Here is a 19,991-nt window from a genome sequence, read left to right as displayed (position 1 = left end):
GTCAAAGGTCTGACAAGACCAAGCGTTGTCAGGGTCTGAAGCGACTGCCACCCTCATACACGGCTGGTGGAAAATAAAGTGGTACAGCTACTTTGGCAAAAACTGAAAGTACAGATTATCTAAAATTTTTTTAGAGAATCCCATATAAAACCCAACGGATAGAACTAAAGCTATACTCAGAAAATATTTCTAGCCATTAATGTTTTTATTACCCAAAACACTGAAAATAAATTATATATTTAATTCAGTAAACTATTAAACAAATGATAATAAACAAAAACAGAGTAAGTTGAAATTAAAGTAGAAAACAAAAAGGTAGGAGAATGAATTAGAGAAGATGTTATTTCTTTGAAAATATGAATAAAATAGAGCTACTAATAGGTTTAGAACAGCAGTTCTCAACCTGTGGGTCGCGACCCCTTTGGGAGTCGAACGACCCTTTCACAGGGGTAGTCTAAGACCATCGGAAAAACACATATATAATTACATATTGTTTTTGTGATTAATCACTATGCTTTAATTATGTTCAATTTGTAACAATGAAATTGGGGGTCACCACAACATGAGGAACTGTATTAAAGGGTCGCGGCATTAGGGAGGTTGAGAACCACTGGTTTAGAAAATATGTAGGTTTCATCCGTGGTTCTTGTGGTTTTTTTGCTTTAAAGTTTGGTGCTGTACATGGTCGCACTCATAGGTGGAATCTAAGTAACAAAATAAACTAATGAATGGAGTGGATCCAGATTCAAGCATGGAACAGAGTGCGGAATCTCAGAGGGAAGGCGGGGTGGGTGGGTGGGTGGGAGGTAATCAACCACAGACCTTGAATGCATATATGCGTGGCCCATGGACACAGACAATAGGGTGCTGGAGGCCTGGGGCCGGCGGGGCGGGCTGGAGGGGGTCAATGGGGGGGGGGGGGAGAAGGGGGACATATGCAATACTTTCAATAAAGAATTATTTAAAAAGTAAAGTTTGATGCTGTGTTCAACAAAACATAATCACGTCATTTAGTGAGGGTTTCATTCATTTATTACTTTTTTTTTAAAAAGCCTGTTGACCATCGATATAAATAAGGATATCGATGGTCAACAGGTGTGGGTTTTTTTAAGTAATAAATTATAAAACACACACACCGTTTTAAAAAGTTGGGAAGACGAAGTTTAAGAACTATGGTTTCGGCTGCTCTGTGTGAGCAGGTAGCGGGGGCCCGGCCTCCAGTTCATTTCAGGCGCTCGGGGCTCCTGCAAGGGCAGTGCTGTCCTGTCTTGGGGATGACGTTGCCGGCTGCCCGCTGGGATGTGCCGTGAGTTCAGGGCTGACCCAAGACCACTAGGTCCGGCAGGTGAGCAGCCCCGAGGCTGCAGGGGGGACGGCCTCCTCCGCAGGTGCACAGGCTCTGGGTGTCGGGAGCCTGGGCCCGAGGCGCGGGCCCGTTAGGCTTGCAGGACGCACTGGCGGGTGCAGGGCCGAGGCCAGCGGGCGAGCTGACTCTCCTTTTGGGGCGCAGCTGGGCGGCCAGGTGCGGCGGGCCGGGCCCGGCCGGGGCGGGGGCCAGGGCCAGGGCCGAGGCCGGACCGGCGGGCGCAGCGCCCCCTGGGCGTGCAGGTTGCTGGGTGGCGAGGAGCGCGCGCGGGCTGCGGGGACGCGCGGGCGGCGAGGCCTGCGCGCCAGTCTGCGGGAGCCATGCGGCCGACCAGGAGGAGCGCGTCCTCCGAGCCGCGCGGGCAGAAGCGGCCCGGGGCCTCCCGGGCTCCCGCCGCCGCCGCCTCGGCTCCCGGCGACACCCGCGCCCCGCGCCCCGCGGGCCAAACCGGCGGCCGGAGCCGGGCCGCGAAGCAGCGGCCGAGGCCGTCGTCGCCGCGGGCCCAGGAGGCGGGCCCCGGGGAGCCTCCGCCAGAGCCGGCGCTGCCGCCGCCCCCGATCCCGGCGACTCCGACGTCCTCGGTGGCCACGCCGGACCTGGGCGACCAGCGGGAGCGCTGGGAGACGTTCCAGAAGCGGCAGCGGCTCACCTTCGAGGGCGCCGCTAAGCTCCTGCTGGACACCTTGTGAGTGCGGCGGGAGGGGCGGGGAGGGGGCCCGGGAGAGGGGGTCCGGGGGAGGCCCAGGGGTCGGGGTTGGGAGGGGCGCGGGGCTGCGGGGCCGGGGGCCGGGGCTGCGGGGCGGGCGTGCGGCTGCGTGTTGGGGCAGGTCTTCTGTTCTGCGTCGCACCCGTAGTGTGACCGCCGCGCCCTCGGGGCACCGGGCTCGGCCCTCATCCGTCAGGGGTGCGCGGCCTTGCCTGGCGGGGGCTTCTCCCCTCGGCCCCAAGCCGGGACGCGCGGCGCAGCGGGGCCGGGTCTTCCCGGGTCGCCGCGCTCTTGTCTGAGGGCGGCGGTGCCGGGAGGAGGATGGCCCGGGCTCTCTCTCACCCGAGCCGCTGCTGTGCGCGCAGGTGTTGGGGGGAGGCGGCGGGAAAGGAGGGTGAGAAAAGCCCAGCACAAGTTCTCAACCAACGGGGGCGCAATCCCGTTTTTGTTCCAGGCGCTCGCTGCGAGGGAGCGGGTGGCGGGAGGGGGTTCTGCACCGAGAGGAGCGCGCGGGAAGCGCTGCGGGGCCTCAGGGGCGCGGGTGCGGGCGGTGCGAGGGCTTTTGTGCTCCTTCCCCGCTGCCGCCGGCCCCGCAGAGCTCGGAGGCTGCGGGCAGAGCCACGCACCTCGAGGCAGAGGAGGACCGGGGGGCCGCGCTGTTGGGGGGCGGTGGCGGGGCTAGTGATGTGTCCCCGGCCGGGCCCCCTGGTTTTCTCCAAACGCGACAGCGCCCAGACCCCGGCCCTGGGGCCGGGTTGTACTTCCGAGAAGGATTTTAGCACCTTAATACGTCTGTGTCGATTATTTATGAATTAAAAAGATCAAAACCCTAGAAAAACACTATTGGCAACGGCCTGAGGATTATTCCTGAGTAAGAATGTTCCTTGTCTTTGTTCCAGAAGAAATTCGCTTCGTGAGAATGAGTCTTCCCAGAGACGGACTATTTGGTTTTCTGTGTGCTTTACTTTTTGTCGTTTTGGACTGAATATTATTTTTTTACTTATAAGAAACCAAAACTCACCATATTAACTTACATGCTAAAGGAATGTACAATTCTGCACTGTTTTTGTTAAAGAATTGTATGAAAAAAAGTCTGCAGGAATATATAGCAAATAGTTAACTGGATTCCTGCGGGTGTTAGGATTATAGGAATTTTTCATTTTTGTTGTTATCAAGTGCTGTAACATTTGAACTTTTTACAGTAAGCATTAATTGTACATGCAGAAAAAATATAAGTACATCAAATTAACTGATTCAACTTGTAAAGAAACATGGTAAAGCATTCAGTTTTTAAAATTCTTTAAAAATTATAGTTGACACAATATATTAGGTTCAGGTGTACAACATAGTGATTCGATATTTACCTATGGTGTGATCACTAGAAGTCTAATAATAACTTTGTCACCCTACGAAGTTATTGTGTTATTATTCCCTGTGCTGTACCTTAAATCCCCATGACTTATAACTGAAAGGTAGTACCTTTTATTCCCCTTCACTTTTTAAAAAATATATTTTTACTGATTTCAGAGAGGAAGGGAGAGGGAGAGAGAGATAGAAACACCAATAATGAGGGAGAATCATTGATTGGCTGCCTCCTGCATGCTGGCAACCTGGGCATGTGCCCTGACGGGGAATCGAACCATGACCTCCTGGTTCATAGGTCGGTGCTCAACCACTGGGCCATGCTGGCCGGGCCCTCTTCACCTTTTTAAAAAATGATTATTTTTAATAATTCTTTATTGTTGAACGTATTATATATATCTCCTCCCCCCCACCCCCATTGGTCCCCTTCAGCCTGCCCCATTATCTGTGTCTATGGGCCATGCATACATGCATACAAGAACCTTGGTTGATACCCTCTCACCCTCCCCCTTCACCTTTTTTAGCCATTCCCTAATAACCAAATAAATGCAGATTAAAACTGCAAGCTGTTTTTTCCTGTAATTATTGCTTGAGAAGGTACAGTGACATGTTTTCCCATTCATTACTGATAAGACTGTTCAGTTCTTTTAGAAAGCAATTTGATGATATTTATCAAATCCCAGTCATGTTCAATTAAGGGCCTGGCTAAATATAATAAGTTTTAAAAGCATTAAAATTGTATGTAATGTGTATGTATGGCTTTGTAAAAAGTCATGTGTATGAAAATACTGGAAGAGAATATAGCAAAATGATAAGAGCTGTTGTTACTTTTTCAGAAGGCTTTTTTCTGAACCCTCAGACTCAGTTGGGTCCCATTGTCTTTCTTTTCCACAGCAGCCTGTACCACCTTTATCACAATCATTTCAATCCCCAACCTTTTTTTTTATTTGGGTAATTTGTTTGATGACCACCTAAGGTCAGTAAGGCCAGGAACCATATCTGCTGTATCTTGTTTACTGCTTTCTTTCCACTGCAGTGCACTTGGTTGGTAAAAATTTTTAGTAAATATTTGACATAAATAAAAATGTTTGAGTGGTGGGATTAGAATTCCTACCCCTAACCCCACCTGACCTTGTCCCAAAATTTTTGGAATGCTTTATTTTTTTAAATAAAATATTTTTATTATTGATTTCAGAGAGGAAGGAAGAGGGAGAGAGAGAGAAACATCCATGATGAGAGAGAATCATGGATTGGCTGCCTCCTGCAAGACCCCCACTGGAGATCGAGCCCACAACCCGGGCATATGCCCTTGACCGGAATCGAACCTGGGCTGTTTCAGTTTGAAGGCCGACGCTCTATCCACTGAGCCAAACGGGCTAGGGCTGGAATGCTTTCTTTTGCATTTTTTATTTTTATTTATTTCAGAGAAGAAGGGGGAGGGAGAGAGGGATAGAAACCTCAGTGATGAGAGAGAATCATTGGTCAGCTGCCTTCTGCACGTCCCACATTGGGGATCGAACCCGCAACTTGGGCATGTGCCCTGACTGGGAACCGAACCCAGAATCGAACCTTAACCTCATGGTTCATAGGCTAACACTCAACCACTGAGCTACGCCGGCCGGGCTCTTCTAGGGTTTTTATGGTTTCCTGACTTACATTTAAGTATTTTATCCATTTTGAGTTTATTCTTGTGCATGGTGTAAGTTGGTGGTCTAGTTTCGTTTTTTTGTTTTTTGTTTTTGCATATATCTGTCCCAATTTTCCCAACACCATTTATTGAAGAGACTCTCTTGACTCCGTTGTATGCTCTTGGCTCCTTTGTCAAATATTAATTGATTGTAATGGCTTGGGTCCATTTCTGGGGTCTGTGTTCTGTTCCATTGGTCTACTAGTATATGCCTGTTCTTGTGCCAGTACCAGTTAGTTTTGATTACAGTGGCTTTGAAGTATAACTTGGTATCTGGTATTGTGATTCCTCCAACTTTGTTTTTCTTTCTCAAGATTGCTGCAGCTACTCAGGGTCTTTTTTGATTTCATATAAATTTTTAAAGTATTTGTTCTAGGTCTGTGAAATATGCTGTTGCTATTTTAATAGACATTGCATTGAATCTATAGATTGCTTTGGGTAGTATGGACATTTTAATGCTATTGATTCTACCAATCCATGAACACGGTATATTCTTCTACTTGTTTATAATTCTTTTTTCAATGTCTTGTAGTTTTCCGAATACAGGTCTTTTGCCTCCTTGGTTAAGTTTATTCCTAAGTATTTTAAGTTTTTTATTGTAATGGTAAATGGGATTGCTTGTTTAGTTTCCCTTTCTGAGTATTCATTATTGGTGTATAAAAAAAGCCATAGATATTTGGGTGTTGATTTTGTATCCTGCTACATTGCCAAATTCACTTACTAAACCTAGGAGATTTTTTTGTGGAGTCTTTAGGATTTTCTAGGTACAATATCATGTCATCTGTGAATAATGAGAGTTTTACTTCCTCCTTTCCAATTTGGATGCTTTTTATTTCTTCTTGTCTGATTGCTGTGGCTGGGACTTCCAGTACTATGTTGAATAAGAGTGGTGAAAGTGGACATCCTTGTCTTGTTCCTATTCTTAGGGGAAATAGTTTTAGTTTTTGTCCATTGAGTAGGATGTTTGCTGTAGGTTTGTCATATATGGCCTTTATCATGTTGAGATATGCTCCCTCTATTCCCACTTTGCTGAGAGTCTTTATAAAAATGGGTGTTGGATTTTGTCGAATGCTTTTTCTGCATCTATTGAAATGATCATGTTATTTTTGTCTTTCAGTTTGTTTATGTGATGTATCACGTTATTGATTTGTGAATATTGTACCAGCCTTGCATCCCTGAGATAAATCCTGCTTGGTCATGGTGTATGACCTTTTCAATATATTTCTGGATCTGATTTGCTAATATTTTGTTGAGGATTTTAGCATCTATGTTCATCAGGTATATTGGCCAGTAATTCTCTTTCTTTGTAGTGTCTTTATCTGGTTTTGGAATGAGGATAATGCTGGCTTCATAAAAAGAGCTTGAAAGTGTTCCTTCCTCTTAGATTTTTTAGAATTGTTTGAGGAGGATATTGTGTTAGTTGTTCTTTGAATGTTTGGTAAAACTCCCCCATGAAGTTGTTGAGACCCGGGCTTTTATTTACCAGGAGTTTTTTGATTAGTGTTTCAATTTCATCAGTGGTTATTGGCCTATTCAGGTTTTCAGATTCTACCTGATTCAGTTTGGGGAGATTGTATTTTTCTAGGAATTTATCCATTTCATCCACAGTGTCCAACTTGTTAGCACATAGTTGTTCATAGTATTTCCTTAAAATCCTTTGTATTTTTGTGGTGTCAGTGGTTACTTTCCACTTTCATTTCTGATTTAATTTATTTTGGTCTTCTCTCTTTGTTTCTTGATGAATCTGGCTAATGGTTCATCAATTTTGTTTATCCTTTCAAAGAACCAGCTCTTGGTTTCATTGCTTTTTGTATTTTTTTTTTGTCTCTATGTCATTTATTTCTGTTCTCATCTTTATTATTTCCTTTCTTCTACTTTGGGCTTTTCTTGTTGTTCTCTTTCTGATTCTTTAAGTTGTAATGTTAAACAGTTTACTGATAATTTTTCTTGTATTTTGAGGTAGGCCTGTAATGCTATGAGCTTCCCTCTCAGGACTGCTTTTGCTGTATCCCAGAGATTTTGGGTTGTTGTGTGTTCATTTTTGTTTCTTCCCAGGAAGTTTTTTATTTCTTTCTTGATCTCAGTGGTAACCCATCATTGTTTAATAACATGCTACTTAGCCTCCATGTGTTTGAATGTTTTGGGAGTTTTTACTGTAGTTGATTTCTAATTTCATTCCACTGGGATCTGTAAAGATGCTTGATATAATTTCAATCTTCTTGAACTTATAGAGATTTGTTTTGTGTCCTAACATGTGGTCTATCTTTGAGAATGATCCATGTGCCCTTGAGAAGAATGTATATTCTGCAGCTTGGGGGTGAAATGTTCTGTAAATGTCAATTAAATCCATCTGGTCAAGTGTGTCCTTTAGAGTCTCTGTTTCCTTGTTAAGTTTTTGTCTGGAAGATCTGTCCAGTGAAGTCAGAGGGGTGTTAAAGTCCCCTACTATGACTGTGTTGTTGATCTCTCCCTTAAAGTCCTCTAGAAGTTTTGTTATATATTTAGGTGCTCCTATATTGAGTGCATATATGTTTACCAGGGTTATATCCTGCTGTTGAATCCATCCCTTTAGTATTATGCAGTGACCTTTGTTGTCTCTTGTGATGGCCTTCATTTTGAAGTCTATTTTGTCAGATATGAGTATTGCTACTCCAGCTTTTTTTCTTTTCCATTTTTTCCCAGTCCTTCACTCTTATCCTGTGTGTGTCTTTTGTTCTGAGGTGGGTCTCTTGGAGACAGCATATAGTTGGGTCATGTTTGTGTAACCATTTAGCTACCCTAAATCTTCGATGGGAGCATTTAATCCATTTACATTTAAAGTTATTATTTTTTAAAAAAATATATTTTATTGATTTTTTACAGAGAGGAAAGGAGAGAGATAGTTAGAAACATCGATGAGAGAGAAACATCAATCAGCTGCCTCCTGCACATCTCCTACTGGGGATGTGCCTGCAACCAAGGTACATGCCCCTGACCGGAATCGAACCCGGGACCTTTCAGTCCGCAGGCCAACACTCTATCCACTGAGCCAAACCGGTTTCGGCAAAGGTTATTATTGATAGGTACTTATTTATTGCCATTTTAATTCTGTATGCCCAGGTTTCTCTCTCTATTTCTTCTTCTCATTACAGCAGTCCCGTTAGCATTTCTTGTAATACTGGCTTGGTGGTGATGTACTCCTTTAGTCTTTTTTTTGTCCAGGAAGCTGTTTATTTCACCGTCTATTTTGAATGTGCACTTGAATTACTATAGCCTTGCTGGATATAGTAATCTTGGTCTCAGATCCTTGCTTTCCATTACTTTGAGTACGTCATGCCTGTAGAGTTTCTGATAAGAAATCAGGTGTCAGCCTTATGGGAGCTCTTTTGTAGGGTAACAGTTTGCTTTTCTCTTGCTGCCTTTAAGAGTTTTCTCTTTGTCTTTAATTTTGGCATTTTAATTATGATGTGTCTGGGCATGGGCCTGTTTGGGTTCTTCTTACTTGGGGTTCTCTGTGCCTCCTGGACTTGTGTGACTTTTTCTTTTACCAGATATTGGAAGTTTTCAGCCATTATTTCTTCAAACACGTTCTCTATCTCTTTCTCCGTTTCTGCCTCTTCTGGCCCACCTGCTATTCTAATATTGTTTCATTTCACATTGTCCCACAGCTCCCTTAAGCTGTCCTCCTGTTTTTTAGTTGCTTTTTTCTTTATGATTGTCTGATTGAGTGATTTTTTTCAACCCTGTCATCTAATTCACTGATTCAATCCTCAGCTTCACCTAATCTGCTGTGTATTCCTTCCAATGTGTTCTTTATTTGTGCTGTGTCATTCTTTATTTCTGTTTTCGTAGTTACTATATATTTTCTCATGCTGTTGATCATCTTTACCATCATTATTCTGAACTCTATATCAGATAAATTTCTTATCTCTGCCTCATTTATTTCTTCTTCTGGATAATTCTCTTGTTCTTTCATTTGTGGGTTGTTTTTTTGTCTCCTCATTTTGGCTGCCTGTTTGGGTTTGTGACTCTGTATTGGGTAGCTCTGCTACGCCTTAGAAATTCTGATCTTTCTGATTTTCTGTTTTATGTAGCGAATACCAGGGCCTGGTGAAACACACAGGAGGCTGCCACTGTGGAGCAGTTCGCTTTGAAGTTTGGGCCTCAGCAGACTTGCACATCTTCGACTGCAAGTGAGAGTTTTCTCTTCCCAAGTTGGTTTAAGAGGACTTCCGAGTTAAAACACAGCGCTTCAGCTTCTCCCGGGGGATTGGGGTATAGATGAAACAACATACAGTTGATAATTGTTGGAGTCAGGTGATATGTATATAAGGGTTCATTTTTCTATTCTTTTTCCTGTTGTGTGTACTAGAAGTTTTTTATAAATTTAAAACCCTGTTTTTAACCCTCACCAAGGACAAGTTAATTGATTTTTAGAGAGAGAGAAACATAGATCGGCTGCCTCCCATAGGAGCCCTGACCAGGGATTGAACCTGCAACACAGGTATGTGCCTTGACTGGGAATTAAACCCATGACCTTTCAGTGTACAGGACAATGCTCCAGCCAACTAAGCCACACTGGCCGGAGCTAGAAGTTTCGTTTGTTTTTTTTTTGTTGTTGTTGTTAATTAATCCTCACTTGAGGAAATTTTTCCATTGATTTTTAGAGAGAGTGGAAGGGAGGGGGAGAGACAGAAAACATCGATGTAAGAGAGGCACATTGGTTGGTTGCCTCCCTTACACACCCTGGTCAGGGCCAGGGATCGAGCCTGCAACCTAGGTATGTTCCCTTGACTGGAATCAAACCCAGGACCCTTCAGTCTGCAGGCCAACGTTCTATCCGCTGAGCCAAACCAGCTAGGGCTAGAAGTTTTTAATAATAATTTTTTTAAAAAAGATGAAGGCTAAAAATAACTGAGTCTGCTCTGTATGTGAGTGTGTGTGCATGAGTGAGTGAGAGAGAGAGAGAGAGAGAGAGAGCACTTGGTGACACAGAGCAGGGTCCTCGGGCTTGTGCCCGGCAGAGTCACCCCCCAGACTGGTGGGTGGGGAGTGGTAGCTGGAAGCAGGTCAGTCTGGGCACTGAATGAATGCCTTGGGCAGAGTCTTCAGAGTTGGGGGAGGTGGAGGGGAAGGGAGAGGAGGGTGTGCCCACTGTGCTGAGCCCTCTCCCTGGGTTCTTCCAGGTGGAGGGCGTGCTTTTTAGCGCCGTCCCTGGCACTGTGACAGAACAAGGACAGGCTCGGTGTTTTGGACCTTTTGTCCTTAGGTGGTCCCTGAGTTATATGAGAAAAAATATCATGGAACTGACCAGGCTGCTAACAGTGGAGTCCAGATTGAAGAAGCACCATGGCTTCTATACCAGAGTATTAGAGGCTCTTCTTATTGAGGATTCTGTACTAAATTATAATTTTTTTAAAATATACTTTATTGATTTTTTATAGAGAGGAAGGGAGAAGGATAGAGAGTTAGAAACATCAATCAGCTGCCTCCTGCACACCCCCTATTGGGGATGTGCCCGCAACCAAGGTACATGCCCTTGACCGGAATCGAACCTGGGACCCTTCAGTCCGCAGGCCGACGCTCTATCCACTGAGCCAAACTGGTTAGGGCTAAATTAGAATTTTTTAAAAAGGTGGACTGAAAAGAGAGGGCTTAGATTTAGTTCCACAGATGGTCATCCGAGGGCCTGTTTTACTTGGAGGTGGGCTTACTGTGATGTGCAAATGAGCCAAGAGGGACATGTCATCTTTCTTGTCCATTTTGGTGTGGCTCTCCCAGAGGTAGAAGATTGTAGCTATGACTGGGGTCACTGTGTCTAGAACCAACAGCTACCTGCCCTGTAATGAAGTGGGGGTGGTAACAGACACGTGGTTCTCTTAGTGAGGGTCTTCAACGGGATGCGTGGTCCCCACTGCTGAGGGTGGGGCCTGCGGGCAGAGACCCAGGCGGCCAGTTTCGCTGCCGGAGCGTCCCCTTCCCGGGAGAGTGCTGGCAGAGGCCTTACTCCTGGGGTCAGCCAGCTCTCAGATCATATCACGTTGGGCCCCTTGGCACTCAGAGGGTGGGGAGGGCTGTTCAAAATCTGGAACTTGCTCTTTCTTTCTGTAGCTGCAGTGTTTGCAAGAAGAAGCAGAACAGACACTTCATTGTTCCTGCTTCTCGCTTCAAGCTCCTGAAGGTTAGTGCTAAGAGCAGGGCTGACGATGCAGAGCCCATTGGTGAGTCCGCCGCTGACTGGCAGCACCCCGTAGCGTTCGAGGGGACAGGAGCGCAGCACGGCGCCTCTGGGCGGTCCCTTCCCTGGTCACCCAGGCTTCAAGTGTATTTGTAAGGTTTTGTTATGTTTTCTTTTATATTTTGGATGCTTATGTGATATTACTGAGGAAACATTTTCAAATAAATAAGATCATCCAAATCCTATCAACTAAAGGTAATCACTGTGAATATGTTGGTGTATATCCTTGTGCACGATTTTGTACACAAAAAATACATCTAAATATGTATTTTGTCTTTTATCAAAGTAGGATTTTACCTTCCTTTCTGTTTTATAACCGACTTTAGCATTTCCCAGTGAAAAATATATAAGATTTTTAAACTTTATTACTGTGGGGAGTTTTTTGTTCTTGGGGCAGCATCTGAAAGGAGGGACATGCATGTACACAGCGCAGTCCTCCCCGCTGCCCCTCTCGTCCTCCGGCTCCAGTCCCTGGGCTCTTGTCCTGTTCTTCGTTTGCAGCCCAGGGAGAGACTAGTGAACAAGTGCATGGGTCCCTGCCTTTCTGGGCAGTGAGGGACTTACTACCAGTACTTCGGGCTGATTTGTCTCCTATTGTTTGTCAGCCCTCGGTCCTCATGCGAGTGGTGGGGGCAGTGGGACGGGGGCAGCAGACCTGTCTCTTGGCTTTCCCGGAGGTCCCGAGGACTGCCCGTCCCCTCAGAGGCCCGTGGCTGCGGCCCAGGTCGCCTTTGCTCCTGGCACCCAGGGCGGATGGTGTTTGAAGACACCAGCGGGTGCAGCCGGGGCTCTGGGTCTTGGACTCACACTTTTTCTTCTGGGGCCTGCCTATCAAGGCGTTCTCCTCGTGCTCCTGAGCGCCATCCTCTTCTTTGGCTCCAGTCTGTTGAAGGAGTAAGTTTCTGCTTATTTTTGGTATTTATTCTTTTTAATTAAAAAAATTTTTTATTGATTGGTTTTTAGAGAGAGAGACATCGATTTGTTGTTCCACTTATCTGTGCACTCACGGGTTGATTCCCGCAGGTGCCCTGACCCAGGGGTCAAGCCCACATCCCAGGTGCACCTGGACAACCTCTGACCAACCGAGCCACCAGCCAGGGCTTATTCATTCATTTTAAATTGACACATAACATTATATTAGGTTCAGATACGCAGTGTAGTGATTCATTATATGTACGTATTGTGTGTGTTTTTAAAAAGTAAGTACAATACTTACTCATTCAACAAGTATTTATGGGACACCTGCTGCGCGCAGGCACTGCTCCACTGAAGCCCAGCCGTTGGCAGGACAGACAGGTCCGTCTCGGAGTTGACAGTCTATAGAGGGGATACAGAAGGAATGAGTAAGAAGAAGTCTGATCGTGCGTGTAAAGAGGGGAAGTAGAGCAACACACAGATGACCGCTGGGGGCTGGAGTAGATTGGTTAGGAAAGGCCCCTCCGGTGCTCAGCTCTCAGTGGTGAAGGTGGGTGCGTGGGTGGAGGAGCTCCCCAGCAAAGAGAGAATATAGTGCAGGGGGCTTCCGAGCACAGCTGTGGCACGCCTGAGGAGCTGAACCAGCCGTTGTGACCGCAGAGGGTCAGTGAGGTGGAGGCGAAAGGGCAGACTAGGGTGGGGTTGGCGAGAGCAACAGCAGAAGGGGTAGCTTTTACTCTCTGTGTAGTGTGAAGTTCGCGGAGGGGCGCAAGCAGGGCAGTGACAAGACCTGCTTCAGTGTTTTAAAAGCTCACTCTGGCTGTTGTGTGGAGAGTGGCTTGTAAGGAGGCAGGTGCAGAGAGGGGTAGCTAAGAGGTTGTTGAGGCGGGTCAGGTGAGAGATGATGGGAGCTTGGATTCAGACGGTAGTCATGGAGATGGAAAGAAAATAGATAACTGGAGATGTGCTTTCCTTCTTCATTGATTCTAGAGAGAGGAGTGGGGAGAGAGAGAAACATGGATGTGAGAGAGAAACCTCGATTGGTTGCCTCCTTCTATGCGTCCCTTAACCGGGAATTGAACCCACAACCTGGATATGTGCCCTGACTGGGAATTGAGCCCACAACCCTTTGGTGCATGGGATGATGCTCTAACCACTGGCCAGGGCTGGAGAATTGTTTTGAATAGGTAATTGAACAGGTGTCTTAGAGCAGTGGTTCTCGCACCTCAGTGTGCGCGGTCACTTACAGGGCGTGTGTAACAGGTGGCCGAGCCCCACTTCTGGTCCGTGGGTCATGGGATGGGAGTGAGAGTTTACATTTCTATGTTCATGTGATGCTCTTGGTGAGCACCACGCTCTGAGAGCCGCTATTGTGGAGAAGGGTGCACAGAATTCTGTGAAGGATCGGGCGTGAAGAGGAGGAAGAGAGCAAAGTTACATCCACAGTGTTGGGCTTAACCAACGAGGCGAACAGAGATGCCAAATCCTGGGCGAGAAGCCAGTGAGATGCTGGAAGCAAGAGTTCTTTTTTGAAAAAGTTCGACTGAAGTTATCTTTTGGACATTCATACAGAGATAGGAAGTGGGCAGCTGGAGGTGAGTGGGGTTGTGGGGGGAGAGCAGAGCTGCAGCTGCCGATTTGACAGTGGTTGGCTTATTGCCGGTGCTTAGAGTTATGAGACCGGGTGAGGACAGCTGGGTAGAGGGTGTAGCCAAAGAAGGGAGAGGGCCGAGGACAGAGCCTGGGCTCGCCAGCATTTATCGAGCCCGAGAAGGATGGCCAGGAGGGAGGGGAGAAACAGGAGTGGGTGTCCTCAGAGACACAAACTTTAAATGGAAGGCGTGGTACTGAGAGGTCAGTAGAAGAGCAAGTTAAAAATCCAGAGGTCAAGAGAAGTGCCCATTGGATTAGTCAAGATGCTGCCCTTGGTGATTGTGATTGGGCCTGAGACAGAAGTGATGACAGGCTGTGCGCTCAGTGGGAGGAGGGCTGTGGTCGGGCTGGTGGGCGCACAGGATCGCGAGGGAGTGAGGATCGGAGGTCACCGGTGACCTCAGGTAATGAACTGGTGAGGTGGGTGTGAGGCAGCTCCCCACTCTGGGGAATTTCTCGGGCGGAGTTTGTAATCAGATCACTCTGGCTGGTTTGGGACCACTTGGCTGTTGCTCTTTGCAGCTTCTCTGTGGTGAAGTGGCCGCAGGGTGAGGAGAGGCCCCTGAGGGAACTGTTTTTATAGGAGACGCAGAGCTCAAGGGTGTTCTGGCGGCTGGGGAAGAAGCGTAAGAAAACCTCCACCCCAACCCACAGACAGACACACACACACACACACACACACACACACACACACACACAAACCCTCCACCCCAACCCACAGACACACACACACACGCACACACACACACAGAAACCCTCCACCCCAACCCACAGACACACACACACACACACACACACAGAACCCTCCACCCCAACCCACAGACACACACACACACACACACACACACAGAAACCCTCCACCCCAACCCACAGACACACACACACACACACACACACAGAAACCCTCCACCCCAACCCACAGACACACACACACACACACACACACACACACAGAAACCCTCCACCCCAACCCACAGACAGACACACGCACACACGCGCGCACACACACACACACAGAAACCCTCCACCCCAACCCACAGACAGACACACGCACACACGTGCACACACACACACACACAGAAACCCTCCACCCCAACCCACAGACACACACACACACACACAGAAACCCTCCACCCCAACCCACAGACACACACACACACACACAGAAACCCTCCACCCCAACCCACAGACACACACACACACACACAGAAACCCTCCACCCCAACCCACAGACACACACACACACACACAGAAACCCTCCACCCCAACCCACAGACACACACACACACACACAGAAACCCTCCACCCCAACTCACAGACACACACACACACACACAGAAACCCTCCACCCCAACCCACAGACACACACACACACACACAGAAACCCTCCACCCCAACCCACAGACACACACACACACACACACACACACACACACACACACACAGAAACCCTCCACCCCAACTCACAGACACACACACACACACGCACACACACACAGAAACCCTCCACCCCAACCCACAGACACACACACACACACACACACACAGAAACCCTCCACCCCAACCCACAGACACACACACACACACACACACACACAGAAACCCTCCACCCCAACCCACAGACACACACACACACACACACACACACACAGAAACCCTCCACCCCAACCCACAGACACACACACACACACACACACACACAGAAACCCTCCACCCCAACCCACAGACACACACACACACACACACACACACAGAAACCCTCCACCCCAACCCACAGACACACACACACACACAGAAACCCTCCACCCCAACCCACAGACAGACACACACACACACACACAAACCCTCCACCCCAACCCACACCCACACTCCCCCCCGACACACACAGCGGCACAAGTATGTATATCCTTTTTTAAAAAATAGAAATAGTGTCTAGCACACACATTGTTATACGCTTTGCCTTTTCACTAACTTTGTGACCTTAGAGAAGATTCCGTATTAGTATTTGTAACTTTTGGGAAGTTGCAGAGGATTCCATTTATGTGTCCATAGTTGCTTTAACTAGTCTTCTGTGGACATTTTCAGTGTCCAGTCTTCGGCCTGTACAGTACAGACAGTGCTGTGATATCCATGTACATGTGTCATTGGAAACAGGGGATTCTAATTGTGGGATACATTTCTAGACGTGGAGTTGCTGTGTCAAAGGATTGTTCATTTAAAATTTTGATGTCAGAACCTATCCGTGTATATTCTCACAGCTGGTCCGTTGAGTGCTGCTCCTCCACATCTCCTCAGGACTGTGTTCAGCTGCTTTTATATTTTGCCCACCTGACAGTGAAAAATATCTCAGCACAGTTCATGAGTGTAAACATCATTTCACAGGTTAAAGACCTATTTGTTTATTTTTTTCTTAATTTTTATTTATTGATTAGAGAGAGAAGAAGGGGGGGAGGAGAAACATCAACTTCTTGTCCCATTTATTTATCGCTTGTTGGTTGATCTTGCCGGTGCCCTGACTGGGTATCAAACCCTCAACCTTACATTTTGGGTCAATGCTCTAACCAACTGAGCTACCCGCCAGGCCTGTTTTTTCTTGTCACTGTTTGTTCATGTTCTTTGTCCAATTTCTCATTTGTTATTAACCATTTGGGAAATTAGTCTTTTGTCTCTGATGTCAGGCAAATACTCTTTTCTTAGTTTGTTCTTCGCAACTGCCGTGGACTGTTTTCTCAAGACCTTCAGCAGCGCTGTTTGGGGACATGGAGAGCCAGTCCCTAGCGCGGGCTGTCTACTCACTCGGGCCTGGAAAGCAGGCGTCTTCCCGCCCCCACACCCCACCCCCCATGTCGACAGGGCTGCCTGGCCGTGAACAGGGACACTGTGAGGCTGAGTTGCTCTGTGTGCAGTTGACCTGCGAGAAGGCATGAACTGTCCTTTCTCCAGCTCAGGCCCATCTTCACGAGTCTCCTGGCTGTGCAGGTGGTTCCCTGGGGGATTGGACGTGTCCTCATCATCCCGAGGGCCCTGCAGAGGGGCTCCCTAACCCGTTGAGCCTTTTCGAAGATAGATTTTTTAAGTGAGAAATAACATCTCTTTGTAGAAGGGGACACCTGTCTGTCTGTTTTCCCTTAGGGAGCGGAGAGCATCACCACGTACACGTTCAACACTCACAAGGCGCAGCATACCTTCTGCAAGAGATGTGGGGTGCAGAGCTTCTACACCCCCCGCTCCAACCCTGGCGGCTTCGGTGAGTAACGGGAACGGCACAGCTCGGGGGACACCAGTCACCAGGCTGCTCAGGGAAAATCTGGTTAGCAAGGTGGGCACTGCGTGCTCGGCTTGCCCCTGCGTGGCAAGACCCTCCCGCAGGCCTGTTTCAGAGGAACAGACGATGGGACGGAAGCCTGGCTCTGGTCAGTCAGATGCCAGCCCCGTCCCGACCTCATCCTGGTGCTGCCAGAGCTGCCTCACGGGGCTGGCACTGAGGGACAGCGAGCAGGGGAGAGATCGGGGGCCTGTGGGAAGGGGGGTAGCAATGGTGGTTAAAGGGATAAGGAAGCAAGATCGAAGGGCATTGATAATGCCCTTCAAACTTTTTGGTTCAAAACAGAAACAGGAGAACCCCCCAAAGTCCCTCTTCCGGTCCTACTTGATCTGGAGGCAGAAACAGCCTTTAGACGGCTGTCCAGAATGAGGCCACTTGCCATGTGAATTGAAGCAGCGGTGGGGACGTCCCTGAGGGATCTCGTTCCCGTGGAGGCGCAGCCTCCAGGACTGGGGGCAGCTGGGCCGTGTCCTTGCCTCACGGTGGGGAGGGCATGGCACCATCTCGCTCTTCTGCGCATTTCTCGGAGCAGCTGCTGCTCGTTCCCGTGTGTCACATGGTGGCGCCATTTTCCTACCGCAAAGCACAGGAAGGCTTTGGACAGTGTCAGCTCCTGTACAGATGGGATGGCATTTAATGCTTAGAAGCCACCTGGCTCGGCCAGAAAAGGCCTGTGAATTCTGCAGACTGTGGGTCAGAGATGGGTCCAGGCGGAGCCGTTCTGCTCTGTACTGAGCCAGTCCTGATGGATGGCTAGCCGTGGCCTCCCTGGCTGAGGAAGGCTGATCCCCGTCTCAGAGACAAGCAAAGTAAGCAGGACCCTGTAGGCTTACATGCAGCCCAGTGATGCTCGCGGGTGTGGATTTGTCCAAGAGCCAGTAGCACACCTGGTCTCACTCATACTGGGGACCTCTTTCTCTGTGCCACCTCCCCCCAGGAATCGCCCCACACTGTCTGGATGAGGGCACTGTGCGGAGTATGGTCATCGAGGAATTCAATGGCAGCGATTGGGAGAAGGCCATGAAGGAGCACAAGACCATCAAGAACATGTCTAAAGAGTGAGCGCCCGCTCTCTCCCTTTCTGGAAAGGAGGAACGATGGGGCCAGCAGCGTGGCTGCCCCCCTCTGCACTCGGTGGTGCCGGCGAGCGTGGCTGCCCCAGGGCTCAGGCCGGCCACCAGCTCCAGCTCTGCCCTTGACTCCAGCTACATTTCCTTAGGCAGCTCTTTGTCCTCCATCAGCCCGGACTTCGATGTAGACTAGTTACATCCTCTTTCTCTTCCCAACTTTTGTGTGATCTTTTAGAAAAAATAAATATTTTAATATTAAAGCAGTTACAGTGATTTATAATTTTCTTTGTCCTTTGATTTTGCTTCTGATTATAAGTCTTTTACCTCCTTGGTTAAGTTTATTCCTAAGTATCTTAATTTTTTTGTTGCAATGGTAAGTGGGATTTTTTGTTTAGTTTCTTTTCTGAGAATTCATTATTGGTGTATAAAACAACCATAGATTTTTGGGTGTTGTTTTTGTATCCTGCTACATTGCCAATTTCATTTATTAAATCTAGTAGTTTTTTGGTGGAGTCCTTAGGACTTTCTGTGTACAATATCATATCATCTGCGAATAATGAGAGTTACTTCCTCCTTTCCAATTTGGATGACTTTTAATTCTTCTTGTCTGATTGCTGTGGCTGCGACTTCCAGTACTATGTTGAATAAGAGCGGTGAAAGTGGACATCCTTGTCTTGTTCCTGTTCTTAGGGAAAATAGTTTTAGTTTTTGCCCATTGAGTATGATGTTGGGTGTAGGTTTGTCATACATGGCCTTTATCATGTTGAGATATGCTCCCTCTATTCCCACTTTGCTGAGAGTTTTTATAAAAATGGGTGTTGGATTTTGTCGAATGCTTTTTCTGCGTCTATTGATATGATCATGTGATTTTTGTCTTTCAGTTTGTTTATGTGATGTATCACGTTTATTGATTTGTGAATATTGTACCAGCCTTGCATCCCTGGAATGAATCCTACTTGGTCATGGTGTATGACCTTTTCAATATATTTCTGGATCTGATTTGCTAATATTTTGTTGAGGATTTTAGCATCTATGTTCATCAGGGATATTGGCCTGTAATTCTCTTTTTTTTGAAGTGTCTTTATCTGGTTTTGGAATGAGGATAATGCTGGCCTCATTAAAGGAACTTGGAAGTGTTTTTTCCTCTTGGATTTTTTAGAATTGTTTGAGGAGGATATTGTGTTAGTTGTTCTTTGAAGGTTTGATAAAACTCCCCTGTGAAGCTGTCCAGACGCAGGCTTTTGTTTGCTGGGGCTTTTTTGATTACTGCCTTCATTTCATTAGTTTTATTGGCCTATTCAGGTTTTCTGATTCCTCCTGATTCAGTTTTAGAAGAATGTATTTTTCTAGGAATTTGTCCATTTCGTCCATATTGTCCAGCTTGTTGGCATATACTTGTTCATAGTATTTTCTTACAACCTTTTGTATTTCTGTGGTGTCAGTTGTTACTTCTCCATTTTAGTTTCTGACTTTATTTATTTGGGTCCTCTCACTTTGTTTCTTGATGAGCCTGGCTAATGGTTCATCCATCTTGTTTATCTTTTCAAAGAACCAGCTCTTGGTTTCATTGCGTTTTGTATTGTTTTTTTAGTCTCCATGTCATTTATTTCTGCTCTAATCTTTATTATTTTCTTTCTTCTACTTACTCTGGGCTTTTCTTGTTGTTCTCTTTGTAATTCTTTAAGTTGTA

At 47.0% G+C, this 19,991-nt stretch overlaps 1 protein-coding gene across 1 annotated transcript; it reads left to right on the top strand.

The window, feature by feature from the left end:
- The first annotated feature begins 1,671 nt into the window (after positions 1–1,671).
- Positions 1,672–18,565, top strand: CENPV (centromere protein V). The gene is made up of 5 exons (XM_070393253.1): positions 1,672–2,051; positions 9,195–9,293; positions 11,212–11,281; positions 17,039–17,153; positions 18,169–18,565. Exons 1-5 carry the CDS (start codon positions 1,687–1,689, stop codon positions 18,291–18,293), a joined length of 774 nt encoding a protein of 257 aa, XP_070249354.1. The 5' UTR covers positions 1,672–1,686; the 3' UTR covers positions 18,294–18,565.
- The last annotated feature ends 1,426 nt before the right edge of the window (positions 18,566–19,991 follow it).

This window comes from Myotis yumanensis, unplaced genomic scaffold (assembly GCF_028538775.1).
Source record: "Myotis yumanensis isolate MYYU_CA2020_CCGP unplaced genomic scaffold, mMyoYum1.0.hap1 SCAF_16, whole genome shotgun sequence".
Taxonomy (NCBI): Eukaryota; Metazoa; Chordata; class Mammalia; order Chiroptera; family Vespertilionidae; genus Myotis; species Myotis yumanensis.
The sequence above is the reverse complement of the archived record's forward strand: the minus strand, read 5'-3'. Positions and strand labels throughout refer to the sequence as shown.